The 14,517-nt window shown below is 40.1% G+C and overlaps 1 protein-coding gene across 1 annotated transcript; it reads left to right on the top strand.

Moving 5' to 3' along the window:
- Nucleotides 1–8,778: 8,778 nt before the first annotated feature.
- Nucleotides 8,779–11,445, top strand: LOC113618873 (SWI/SNF-related matrix-associated actin-dependent regulator of chromatin subfamily D member 1-like). The gene is given in 3 exon segments (XM_027103190.1): nt 8,779–9,718; nt 9,721–10,268; nt 11,380–11,445. Coding segments are annotated over 3 exon segments (1,539 nt in total). The 3' UTR covers nt 11,431–11,445.
- Nucleotides 11,446–14,517: the final 3,072 nt, after the last annotated feature.

Here is a 14,517-nt window from a genome sequence, read left to right on the forward strand (position 1 = left end):
AAAACAGAACTAAGAAGAAAACTTATAGAACTAAATGATCATATTAAAAAGGAGAGGGGGGCTTCCCTGGTGGCGCAGTGATTGAGAGTCCGCCTGCCGATGCAGGGGACACGGGTTCATGCCCCGGTCCGGGAAGATCCCACATGCCGCGGAGTGGCTGGGCCCATGGGCCATGGCCGCTGAGCCTGTGCTCCGCAACGGGAGAGGCCACAGCAGTGAGAGGTCCACATACAAAAAAAAAAAAAAAAAAAAAAAGGAGAAAGACTTAAAAATCGATGATTTTAAATATTCACTTATGAAGTTAGGAAAAGAGCAAATTAAAGATAAAATAAGTACAACATCTGATTTCCTGCTGTGAAAGATAAAGATTTAGCTCCCTTTCAATCCCCTACACATCTCTCCCAAATCCCCTTCATACAATCTGCCTCCTCCACACTTGAAATATAGTTACAGGTTTCCCCTGCTCTTCAAGAGTAGAGCATTCGTATGAAATTTGTCATAAGCCTAAATGGCATAAAGTAAAGAAGCAATTACCTTAGGCCACATCTTGCTAACGGATACACAAAATAGTTCGAGATAAAGTACAGATGCTCACAGACACACGTTAAAGCTATGATAGCTTGATACCAAGATGCTGAGAATAGTACCTGGGGAAGGTGCTTGGTGGTATCACTCTCACTGCTCAGGGCATGTGATGCCTCTATACGGGGTTGCTGCAAAACAAATGCCGAATGCTTATTTCACTTTTGGCCTTTTTTTGGTAAAAGCGAAAATATTCTCATGACTTCTATGGTTCAGCAAAAACAGGTACTAATGTAGATCCTTTGTAAAAGCAAAGTGGCATAAAGCAAACTTTGGTAAAGTGGGGGATAACTGCATAACCTTTAGATAAAATACTGTATTTCCATATGTTACATTATCATGACTATGGTAATATTATTCATATTTCCTTTTCTGTGAAACTTTTTCTTTTCCTTGTAGGAAATAATTGCCTATGGTTATATTGTTGTTTTTGTTCCTTAATTTTCTGTATAAATGTCATTAGTGTGAATTAAATTTTTTTTTCTATATACATGCATACATGTAAAATAACAAATCAATTTTTTTTTCTTGGAGCCATGACTATTTCTACCTTTACCTCTGTCCTTCCATGAAGGTCTGGACTGGTTGCTGTCTACACTGGCTACCCAGACTTGTCTTAGGATTTTCTAATGCCATCACCTTAGGAATTGCTTTGTTGTCTCCTTTGTCTTAAATTCCATTTTTCCTTTTTTCTTATTTGCCACCCTTTGTTTGGTAGAGCATTTTTTTCTAGGATTTTCCTAAGGAAATATATGTGGAAGGTGATTCTTTTGAGATGTGTCATACTTGATAGTTCATTTGGATAAAGGACTTATTTAACATAAAACCACAAATTATTTTTTAATAGACTTTGTTTTTAGAACAGTTTTATGTTTATAGAAAACTTGGGAAGATAGTACAGAGAGTTCCCCATAGAACTCCCTTTTTCAGTTACCCCCATTATTAACAACTTACATTAGTATGGTACTTTTTTTAATGCAAATAATGAACCAATATTAATATATTATGATTGATATGTTGTTATTACCTGAAGTCCATAGTTTAGTCAGATTTCCTTAGTTTTTACCTAATTTCCTTTTTCTGTTCCAGGATCCCATCCAAGATAGCAACTTACATTTACTTGTCATATCTCATTATGTTCCTCTTGGCTGTGACAGTTTCTCTGACTTGCCTTGCTTTTGATGGCCTTGACAGTTTTTAGTAGTGTTGGTCAAGTATTTTGTAGGTTGCTTCTCTATTGTAATCTGTCTGATGTTTTTCTTCTTATTAGACTGGAGTTATGGTGTTTTGAGAGAAAGATCATAAAGAAAAAATGACATGTTTATCACATCATAGGAAAGATACATGCTATCACCAGGATTTTTCACTATTAATATTGACCATAATCACCTAGTAGAGGTAGTGTTTATCCAGTTTCTTCATTAGCAAGTTACTCTTTTTTTCCTCTTTCCATACTGTACTCTTTGGAAGGAAGTCATTATGCACAGCCCACTCTTTAAGGTCTGGGGATATATGCTATCTCTTATGAGGGCTGATTATCTGTATAAATTATTTGGAATTCTTCTGCAAGGGATATTTGTCTATTCTCCCCCACTTATTTATTTATTTGATCATTTATTTGTATCAGTATGGACTCATGGATATTTAGTTTATACTTTGGGTTATAATCCAATACTACCCTATTTTGTTTCTCAAATTGTTCTAGCTTTGTCTATTGAGTCAGCTTTCTGTTGACTCCTGTGTCCCTTTCACATAACCCCATACATTTTTTTAGCACTGCTTTACTTTTGGCACTACAGTATGCTCCAGACTCATCTTGTGAACTCCTTGCTCCTGGCCTAGGTCAGCCATTTCTCCAAGGAGCAATGGTTCCTTTTGTTGGACAATGATATTAGAACCAAGATGCAGGCATTATTGTACTCTATGCTACTAGGGCCATCACTCACTATTTATAATTTGATAAGGGGATAGGGGCCAGGGAGGAATCTATTTAAAGTTTTATATCCTTGTTTGTTTTTCTCTTATTGTTCATTGTATACAATTTAGAAAATACAGAAATATATATACATTTTATATATGTGCAAATAGGCTCAAAATCAATATTTAATTTTTATCTTGTTTTTTATTGCTTTAAAATAATATTCACTTTTTTGTCATTAAAAACATTTTACAAACAATTTATAATATATAATATTCAGTGAATGTACATGATATATTTCTATTTCTAAAGTTAAAAATTTAGGTAGCTTCAGTTTTCAACATTTTAGGTGTAAAGACTATCTTTTATTAATTTCTAGTTGCTTATTTAGAGTCATTTTCTACAAGTAGAATTTTCTGGTCAAAGAACATATTCAAAGCAAGATATATTTTGTCTACTTATTTTCCAAAAGGGTAACAATATTTATTACCAATATCAGAGTATGAGACTCTTCTTCTTTCTATACCCTAAAGGTCAGTGAACAATAATAGTTTTTAAATGTTAATTGATTAGAAAGGAATTATCTCTGGTTTTAATTTTCATCTTTTATTACTGAGGAGTTTGGTTGTTGTTTCACTGTTTATTTGCCATACCCAAATGGGCAATGTGAATGTCAGTTAGACCCTCCACCTGTTAGCAAAGTTGCTTCCATTTCAATATATTTGTAGTTTCTCTTTCATGAACTTTGTGTTGTGTCCTTTAGTAGATGCTATTTTGAAAGTAAATAAATACTACTTATTCATTTAATATCAACATATTCATTTATTAGATGCTGGCAATATGTCAGACAGACACAATACTCAGCAACAGGGATGGAAAGCAAATACCACATGCTCTTACTTCAAGTTGTTTACGACCTTGTGGGAGACACAGCCTCATGACTATTTTGAAGCAAATAAAGATTATTTTAATCACATGGAGCCATGAAGCTCATGTTAGAAGTGCCTCTAGAAAGGGAATATGGCTCTCACTTTAGTTATTATTCCCCATGGAAACCATCTGAGAACATACTCAAAATGTCCAAAAAAAACCAACGAATTAAAAAGCCCTAGAGATAGAAATACACAGAGGGAGAGGAAAAGGAATGGGGAATAAGAAAATAAAACAGACACAAAAATAGACAAAAACATATGTGTTATGGAGCTGCGCATATATTGACAAATTGGAAAGTTTGAGGAAAAACTAGAAAGTCTAGAACACTTTTATATTTCAAACTTTTGCAGTATTTTTAAGTTCGTTTTTCACACCTTTATTTTTCTATTTCAGATAGGTAGCTAGCTCCTAATTCTGGTTATTTCTTTCCCTAGAAAGTCTCTCAAACTCAACATCTCTCTCCTTTTCCATCCACAACCAGCATAACCCTAGATCAACTCTTTAGTCCTCTGTGGGCAGTAAACTTTGAGGGATCCATTGTGCTACACTTCCCTCTTCCCTCCCACAGGCCAAAAGGATTTGTCTGCCTTCTTCCTCCTAGCTGCCATCATCAGCCCTTCCCCCTGCATTGTATCCCACTTGGGCTCTGCTTGGAGCCGTGTGCCATTCTCTCATTTCTCCCTAGGCTGCTACTTTTGAAACAGCCACACAGTTCCTTCTGGGTTTCCTAAAAACTGTTTTTGTTTTCTTGTTTGGTTTTGTTACTGATAGTAAGTAAATGAAAGCAGACAGCAATAAACCATTAATAAACCATATTGCTAACTACTAGTAATGATAATTATTAAACACTAGATACCAGGCTTTGCAGTAAAACCCTTTGTGTTTAACATCCAATTTAATCCTAGCAACAGTTCTATGAGATTGTGTTGTCTATGAGATATTTGTGTCATCTCATTTTAGAGAGTAGGAACCCAAGTCATTGAGTTATGGAAAATGATAAACTCAAAGTTACAGAACTGCAGGAAATCTTAAAAGGATGAAGAGATGTTTTTCACTATTTTTTTTTACATTTGTAAATTTAAGGTGCGCAACACGTGGATTTAATATGTTACATATTGTAAAACGATTGTCATTGTAGCTATAGTTAACATCCCTATCATGTCACATAATTATTATTTTTATGTGTGTGGTGGAAATAATTAAGATTCAGTCTCTTAGCCAATTTGAAGATTATAATACAGTATTGTTGTCTGTATTCCCTTTACTGTGTGTTAGATCTCTCGGACTTACTTATCTACTAGTTTGTACCCTTAAACAACATCTCTGCTATCCCTATTTTAACTGTTCCTTTTATTCAGAATTAAGTAGTGCTTCGTTTAGACTGTCATTTCAGGACTGACTCCTTAGAGATGTCACTCCCGACAAAGTCATTCTTACCCCTTTATTAGATCATTTTTGTTCCTGGAAGAACTTATTCTGCACACGCACCCCAACATTTTCTCTTCCCCTGGAATCTCACACTAAAATCTCTTTCCCTTTTCTCACTATTGGCACTGACTTCACTCATTCATACATTTAACAAACCTACTGGGTTCTACTAAGTTCCATAGGGTGTTCTAGGTGCAGTGGATATAGCACTGAACAAAACAGACACAATCCTACATTCTAGTAGGAGGAAAGAGTTAACAACTAAACAATGTGTAAATAATTCTAGATTTTCTAAGTGTTATGAAGGAAATAAACAGTGACTATGATAGGTAATCACGGGGGTGACTTTCTTTAAATAGGGTGATCTTTCCTGAAGAGATGACATTTTTGCCAAGACCTGAATGAATGATGAGAAGGAGCTAAAAATAAAATTATCTGGGGAAGTAGCTGTTCCTTTACAGGGAAGAATAAGTTCAAAGTCCTGAGGTAGAGAAAAGGGGAGAAGGGGAAAAGATGGTGAGAAGAGCAGGTCCAGTAGAGTCTTAAAGGCACTGATAAAAGGGATTTATTGGGATTGCAATGATAAGCCATTGGTGAGCTTTTTAAGCAGGGGAGTGAAAAAATCAGATTAGTGGTTTAAAACACACACACACACACACACACACACACACACTCACACACTACAGACACTGTTAGGGTAAGTGAAATTTTAGGTGCCAAAGAGTGGGTGATTCAAATTCTCCAAGGCTCATATGAGTTTTATTTTTATCCCAGAAGAAAGCTCCAAATTCTGAGTTCTTTGGTTTCTTGCAAGAAACTTAATTTAGGAAACCCTTGGCTATCGCGTTCTCCTAAAATCAGCCTACTTTGGTTTTTGTTTCTTGGTAATTTTTTTTTCTTCCACAGAGGGAAAGCAATGAGATTTAACATTTCCATAAAAGGAAATTAGTTATCATGTTGGTGAATCCCTGGGTTCCTGTAAAACCTATGTCTTTCCTGCAGTTTGGATCCTATAGTTTGATTGTAAGGCTTGTTAGGACCATAACCTATTATGCAGATGAGGCAGAGAGGGAACATCTTGCTTTTCTGTAGACTTTTGAGACCCTGGGCCTTAGATTTATCATATGTAAAATGAGAGGGTTGGTCTAAAACAGAGCTTCTCAAATGTGACTGTGGACATTGTGGGCTGCATAATTCTTTGTTGTGAAGGGCTGCCCTATATATTGCAGGGCACTATCAGCATCCCTGACTTGTACCACTACGTGCCAGTAGCATCCCCTGGATATTCAAGAATGTCTCCAGACAGTGCCAAGTGTCCCCTGGGGTGCAAAATCTCCAACAATCGAAAACCACAGGTCCAGAAGGACTTTTTCATTTTCTACTTGCACTTAAATTTTAAATGCATCAGGAGCTCCAGCAATAGTCAGAGCCACTGTTGCACTTTTGATATTTTATGTTATTTAGGAAGACATTTTCTGCTGAGAAATGTTAAGATGTTTTCCCTCTTCTCCTTCTTTATCACCATGACACCAAATTACTGCTCTGAAGTGACTCATACCACAAAAAGCAGTCTGCTAAAGCCACGGTGGATATCATATTCCCTGCTCAAAAACTTGTGTATAATGAATCAAAGGTTGCTTGTTCTTCAGGTATATACGTTCCATTTGTCTTTTTAAGGACCAATGATTCAATAAGGGACGAAGAAAGGGTTGTGCATTTGAGTATGTAGGGATAGAAGTAAAAGATGATAATGAATTAGATTAGAGCAGTGGCAGGAGTATTAGAAGTAATATATGTATCGATTTAAGATATGATTTATGTGCACAGCCAAGCTGGCACAACATGGTTATGGATCTGAACAGTCAGTGAGGGAAAGAAAGTATGCCATTGCATTTTTATGGTGAATTATCTAACTTTTAAAAACTTCTCTTTTCTCTGATACACTAGAAAAATACAATATAAATATTCCCCTTTATTCCTAGGAGGAAATTAATCGTTCTATGAAACTAATGGATTGGACTGGGTTTAATGAGCTGTCAATGTATATGGTGAAATAAAAAGAGAGTTTGAGGTTTGTCAGGAGGGAATAGGAAGTAAGTATTTCCATGAGAAATACAGAGTCTGAAGTCTGAGGGCAAGAGGAAGATGAAACGGGGCTATTTAAAAGGCCCCATGAGTTTAGGATCTGATTGCAAAATGATTTCCCTAAAACAGGGGCACTTTGGCTTAAAAGTGAAGGACTGTGCATAGACCCACTACAAGGAGCTTTGTTCAAGTGCCCTGGGAGCTTGTGGAGCAAAGTCCTTTTTTTCCATGTTTTCCTTTTTTATGTATAATTCTTAAATAGACTTTATTTTTTAGAGAAGTTTTAAGTTCACAGGAAAATTGAAAAGATACAGAGATTTCCCATTTACTTCCTTCCCCCTCACATTCATAGTCTCCCCCATTATCAATATTCCTGAGCAGAGTGGTACATTTGCGACAATTGATGAAACTACACTGACACGTAATTGCCTAAAGTCCATAGTTTGCATTAGGGTTCACTCTTGGTGTTGTACATTCTATGGGTTTAGACAAGTGTAAATGGCATATATCCACCATTATAGTATTAAACAGAGTAGTTTCACTGACCTAAAAAATCCTCTGTGAGGAAGCTTTCTTCCAAATGTTTAATTAGGAAAAGTGGGGAGTTGGGGTGAAAAATTGTTCTGGAAGCTCTTGACTACTGTTTGAGACCCCTCTTCACCTGCACAACTGCTGCAGAGCCTCTGGGATCTGAAGCCACTACAGCCGTCGCTGGGGCATAGACAGGCCCTGGCAGAGCTCCCTGGAGAGGACACCTTGGCCTGCTTGCTCCCACCAGTCTCCCTGTGGCCACTGTAGCTGGGGGATTCACTTCAGTGCCTTTTCAGAAGGTTCTCTAGCCAATTCAGAGCCTGCAGCAGACTTTCTGCTCCTTTCCCTGGGATATATGCATCTACGTCAGTTCCTGGGTGGATGGTCCTCGTTTCAGGCCTGTCCTCATGGGAAGCTAATCCCAGCACTGGAGACTGCACAGGTCTGAGAAGAACAGAGGTGCTCATGTAGAGAGGTGGCCTGTGGGAAGAACAGGCACTGGCCTGCCCTGCAGGCAGTTCCAACATGTAACTCAGCACTCTGAGGCTGGAGCTCAGTAGGGAATTTGGTATAGCTGGTGGATTCATGGTAGGACCATGGACAGAGGCTTCAGAGATAGGGGTGGGGCTCCAGCAGGTGCCCATCAGAGGGCTAGAAAGATACCGTAGCCGTTTTTTTGATTTTTTGTTTAAATTCAAGGTAACACGTTGTTCAAATCTAAAGTTAGGAAATCACATTACATTTTGCTTACGAAACAAGTATGATTCAGAACTATTTTATTACAATATCACCAGTTTTAAATTAGACAATATCATGGATGTTTATGTTTACAAATAATACATAAAATTAGAGTGATATTTCATTTGTCTTGCTTTTCCAGGGCATAGAAAATTCACACAGCATAGAGAAGGTGTCATACTAGCTTAAGTTTATCAGAATTTCTTTTCTTGTTCATTTTTTTTTAAATTTTATTTAATTGTTTATTTTTTTATTGAGGAATAATTGACATATGACATTATATTAGTTTCAAGTGTACAACTTAATGATTCAATACTTTTATATATTGCAAAATGTTTCCCACAGTAAGTCTAGTTAAAGTCTGTCAGCATACATTACTACAAATTTTTTTCTTTCGATGAGGACTTTAAAAATTTAATCTCGGCTCGCTGCCCCGAGCCTCCCATGCCGGCGGGCCAGCTGGGCGGCCGGGCTGGCACGCGGGGAGCGGGCGGGGGTGGGGGGGGTCGCGGGAAGTTCCGGTTCCGGTTGTTTGTACAGCTGCAGCAGCGGCTCTGGGAAAGATGGTGGCCCGGGGAGGTTTCTAGTCTGTGGCTCCGAGCGGCGACGCTGGAGACTCAGGAGGGGCGGGCACGGCGGCTGCCCTGGGTCTGGGCGGGACTCCGGGGCCTCCGGTGCGAATGGGCCCGGCGCCGGGTCAAGGGCTGTACCGCTCCCCGATGCCCGGAGCGGTCTATCCGAGACCAGGTATGCTACCAGGCAGCCGAATGACACCTCAGGGACCTTCCATGGGACCCCCTGGCTATGGGGGGAAACCTTCAGTCCTACCTGGCCTGGCCCAGTCAGGGATGGACCAGTCCCTCAAGAGACCTGCACCTCAGCAGACCCAGCAGGTCCAGCAGCAGGCGGTCCAAAATCGGAACCACAATGCAAAGAAAAAGAAGATGGCTGGCAAAATTCTACCTCAAAGGATTCGTGAACTGGTACCAGAATCCCAGGCCTATATGGATCTCTTGGCTTTTGAAAGGAAACTGGACCAGACTATCATGAGGAAACAGCTAGATATCCAGGAAGCCTTGGAACGTCCCATCAAGAAAAAACGGAAGCTGCGAATTTTCATTTCTAACACTTTCAATCCGGCAAAGTCAGATGCTGAGAATGGGGAAGGGACGGTGGCTTCCTGGGAGCTTCGGGTAGAAGGACGGCTCCTGGAGGATTCAGCCTTTTCCAAATATGATGCCACCAAACAAAAGAGGAAGTTCTCTTCTTTTTTTAAGTCCTTGGTGATCGAACTGGACAAAGACCTGTATGGGCCAGATAACCATCTGGTGGAATGGCACAGGACCGCCACTACCCAGGAGACAGATGGCTTCCAGGTGAAGCGGCCAGGACATGTGAATGTATGGTGTACTGTCCTGCTGATGCTGGATTACCAGCCTCCTCAGTTTAAATTAGACCCTCGTCTGGCTCTGCTACTGGGCATCCACACCCAGACCCGTCCAGTGATCAAGCACTGTGGCAATATATTAAGACGCGTAAGCTCCAGAACCCACCTGAGCAGGAGTTTGTTATCTGTGACAAGTACCTCCAGCAGATCTTTGAGTCTCAACCTATGAAGTTTTCAGAGATCCCCCAACAGCTCCACGCCTTGCTTATGCCACCAGAGCCCATCATCATTAATCATGTCATCAGTGTTGACCCGAATGATCAGAAAAAGACAGCTTGTTATGACATTGATGTGGAAGTGGATGATACCTTGAAGACCCAGATGAATTCTTTTCTGCTGTCTACTGCCAGCCAGCAGGAGATTGCTACTCTAGACAACAAGATCCATGAGACAATAGAAACTATCAATCAGCTGAAGACCCAGCGAGAGTTCATGCTGAGCTTTGCCAGAGACCCTCAGGGTTTCATCAGTGACTGGCTTCAGTCCCAGTGCCGGGACCTCAAGACCATGACTGATGTGGTGGGTAACACAGAGGAAGAGCGCCGAGCTGAGTTCTACTTCCAGCCTTGGGCACAGGAGGCCGTGTGCCGATGCTTCTGCTCCAAGGTGCAGCAGAGACGACAAGAATTAGAGCAAGCCCTGGGAATCCGAAAGACATAGGGCTTCTCCCACAGCCCTGATTTGGCTGCACCGATTTCTTTATTTGGGCCCTGTGCTGCCTGCCTCATAGCACCTGCCTTGGTCTTGCTTGGGGCCTTCCAGGGGATGCCGTTGGTTCTAGGACAACACCAGAATGAAGAGGGTCTCACATGATACCTGTTACCCTCTTCTCCCACCCCATCCCTTCCTACCCCCAGCTTCCCTTTGCCCCACAAAGTTCCCATGTGCCTGTACCCTCCCCTGGTCTGCATAGGACCTCTAGATAGTATTAGAGAGAGAACCTGTAGTGGTAATCAATGCATTGAATGGATTGGGCCTACGGCCAAGTGGTCTTCAAGGGGACCAGCTACACTGATCCTGCCCTTCAGAGACCTGGGAGTTGGGAGCTTTAGCCCCTTCTCCGAGACTCAGGCCTGGGGGCACTCTATAAGCTAGTTGATCTTGGCTTTCCTGATAACAGAATCCAGTTTCCTTCCTTCCCAGGTTTGGAGCAAACTGTCCCTTCACTTGTTGCCCTCTAGCACTAAAGGAATCTTGGATCTTGGGCTCCACTGAGCCCCAGGTCAGTCTGCAGCCCTCTGGATTGGCCTACTGTCTCAGTGCTTCTCTTACTCCCTCGTAGGGGGTCCACATCAGTATTGGAGTTAGTTCTCTTAGTATTGCTCCCTCTCACCACACTCCCTGTAGCTGCTTTTTAGGATTCCCTCCTATCTGTCCTAACCCAGGGCATTTGAGCGGGGGAATCTTGCCTTTCTCTGTCAGAGCCCCAAGGGTCCTCACCTAGGGTACTGTCATTGCCAGCAGAGGCTGTTCCTTTCTGCTGTTGCTTGGAGGTGTGACTCATTCATTCATTCCACCCTGCCTCCCCCATCCTTTCATGGAGAAACAGGCCTAAAATCAAATGGGTAAAAGCCCTGGGCCATCCCTGTCTTCCTGTCCCTTGTCTGCCCAGTTGACACCCACTGGTGACTTCTAGGGCACTGAGGAGTGAAAGCTCCTAGGGCTGGAGAATAGCTCTGAGTTGGGTTTTTGACTCTTCCCTCTCCCTGCCTCACAGGATTGTGACTACCCAGCCCCTGCCCTCAAAAGCTTCAGACCCCTCAGGTAGCAGCAGGACCTTGTGATCTTGGCCCCTTGCAACGGAGATGGTTTTGCATCTTTCCAGGGGAGCCTCAAATTCTTCTTCCCACGTTGTATCACCCCTGAGTTAGCATATCCCAGGCTCGCAGACTCAACACAGCAGGGTGGGAGACAGCTGGGCACAGAGGGGGAATTCCGTTCAGCATGGGCTCTAAACCCACAGAACTGACAAAGCCCCTGCTTCCCCACCCCCTCCTCAGGCTTCTGCAAGCACATCCCCCAGCCCTGTATCCCTGACTGTCCCACACTGGGGACAGCAGAACTTCCTCCCTGTCTTACCCTTCCTGTCATTATCCCACCCCTCCCTTGAAAGGTTCTCCCCAGAGTGACACTGGACAGAAAACCTCTGTCCCTGGGGCTGGAACCATGAGAAGGAAGCTCAGCACTCCTACACAGTGTCCCTGAAGATAACTTTTTATTAATTGAATTATTATATGTTTTTCATGGACCAAAATTTTTTTTGTACTGTCCCCTTATCGATGTCACCCAGTTTTAATAAAAGAATCTTCTGAAAAATAAAAATTTAATCTCTTAGCAACTTCCAAATATACACAGTATTATTCACTATAGTCACCATGCTGTGCATTACATCCCCACGACTTACTTATTTTATAATGGAAAATTTGTAACTTTTGATCCCCTTCACCCATTTCAGCCTAACTCCAGTCCTGCCTCTGGTAACCTGTTCTCTGTATATGTGAGCTTTTCTTTTTTAATTAAAAAACTGTTTTATATTCCACCTATAAGTGAGATCATATGGTATTTGTCTTTATCTCTGACTTATTTCACCTACAATTATATCCTCAAAGTCCATCCATGTTGTTGCAAATGGAAAGATTTTATTCTTTTTTATGACTGAGTAATATTCCATTTTATATATACCATGTTTTCTTTATCCATTCATCCATCAATGGACACTGAGGTTATTTCCATATCTTGGCTATTATAAATAATGGTGCAGTGAACATGAAGGTGCATATATCTTTTTGAGTTAATGTTTTTATTTTCTTTGAATAAATACCCAGAAATGGAATTGCTGCATCATGTAGTAGTTCTGTTTTTAATATTTTGGGGAACCTCCATACTGGTTTCCATAGTAGCTGTACCAATTTACATTCCCACCAACAGTGCAGAAGGGTTTCCTTTTCTCCACAACCTCACCAATACTTGTTTTTTCTTGTCTTTTAGATAATAACCATTCAAACAGGTGTGAGATGATAGCTCATTGTGGTTTTGATTTGCACTTCCCTGATGATGAGTGATGTTGAGCATTTTCCCATGAACTTGTTGGCCTTGTGTATGTCTTCTTTGGTAAAATGTCTGTTCAGCCTGTCTACCCATTTTTAAATTGGATTGTTTCTTCTTTTGCTATTGACTTGTATGAGTTCTTTAAATATTTTGATATTAACCCCTTATCAGATATATGATTTGCAAATATTTTCTCCCATTCAGTAGGTTGCCTTTTCATTTTGTTGATAATTTCTTTTGATTTGCTTTGATTTCTTTCTCACTGTCTTTTGTGTGTCTACTATAGGTTTTTCCTTGTGGTTATGATGAAGCTTACATATAACAATTTATATTTATAACCATCTGTTTTAACTTGATGACAACTTAAATTTGAACACATTCTAAAGCTCTACATTTTTACTCTGCACCTCCATTTTGTATTTGATATCACCTTTTAAATCTTAATCTTATTATCCTGTAACGAATTATTGTAGTTACAGTGATTTTTACTTCTTTTAACTTTCATACTAGCTTTATAAGTGATGAATCCACTACTATATATTTACCTTTAACTGTGAGATTTATACTTTCATAAGTTTTCTATTAGTAAATTTTGCCCCACACCTTTTTCAGCTTAAAAGAGCCCCTTTAACACTTCTTGTACTGCTGTTTTAATGGTAATTAACTCCTTTAGTTTTTATTTGTCTGGAAAACTCTTTATCTCTTCTTCAATTCTGAATGATAACTTTGCTGTGTAGAGTATTCTTGGTTGGGAACATTTTTCCTTTAGCATTTTGAATACACCATGCCACTCACTTCTGGTCTGCAAAGTTTCTGTGAAAAAATCTGCTGATAGTCTTATGGTGGTTCTCTTGTCCACAACAAGTTTTGTTTCTCTTGCTGATTTTAAGATTCTCTCCTTGTCTTTAAATTTTGACAGTTTAATTATAATGCATCTTGGTGTGGGTCTCTTTGGGTTCATCTTTTTTGGAATTCTCTGGGCTTCCTGTATTGGAGTGTCTGTTTCCTTCCCCAAGATAGGGAAGTTTTCAACCATTATTTCTTCAAATAAGTTTTCTACTCCTTTTTCTTTCTCTTTTTCCTTCTTGAACCCCTATAATGTGAATGTTAATATGCTTTATGATGTCCCATAAGTCTCTAAGCTATCTTCACTTTTTTTCATTTTGCTGCTCAGATTTAATAAGTTCCAGTGTGCTGTTTTTGAGTTCACTGATCTATCTTTACTTCATTTAGTTTGCTTTTGAACAAGTCAAGTGTATTCTTCAGTTCAATTATTGTATTATTCAGCTCCATGACTTCTATTTGGTACTTTCTTATATTTTTCTCTCATTTCGTTGAAGTTCTCACTGTGTTCATCCACTCTTCTCCCATGTTCAGTGAGCATCTTCATGATCATTACCTTAAACTCTTTATCAGGTAAATCACTTATCTAATTTTATTAAGGATTTTTCCTGAGGTTTTATCTTGTTCTTTTGTTTGGAACATATTCCTCTTTTTCCTCATTTTGCTTGACTCTCTGTGTTGATTTCTATACACTAGGTGAAACAGCCATCTCTCCCAGTCTGGAAGGATCTACCTCATGTAGGAGATAAATCTTAATGTTTAACTTTGCCCTAGCTCTTGGTTATCTCTCAAAACTTTGTGATTGTCCAAGCAGCCTATTTTATTTTTAACAGCTCCCAGTAGTTGAGGGTGTACCAAAACCTATCAGTGTCCCAAAGGTGAGGATCTCAGTCAGCACCTAGATTCAGGCTGATTGGAGGCCACCCTCAGGCAGCAGCTTTTAAAATATTCAGATTTACACAGT

Source organism: Aethalodelphis obliquidens, unplaced genomic scaffold, assembly GCF_003676395.1.
Source record: "Aethalodelphis obliquidens isolate GAN/ISIS:26980383/991018 unplaced genomic scaffold, ASM367639v1 scaffold6, whole genome shotgun sequence".
NCBI classification, from domain to species: domain Eukaryota; kingdom Metazoa; phylum Chordata; class Mammalia; order Artiodactyla; family Delphinidae; genus Aethalodelphis; species Aethalodelphis obliquidens.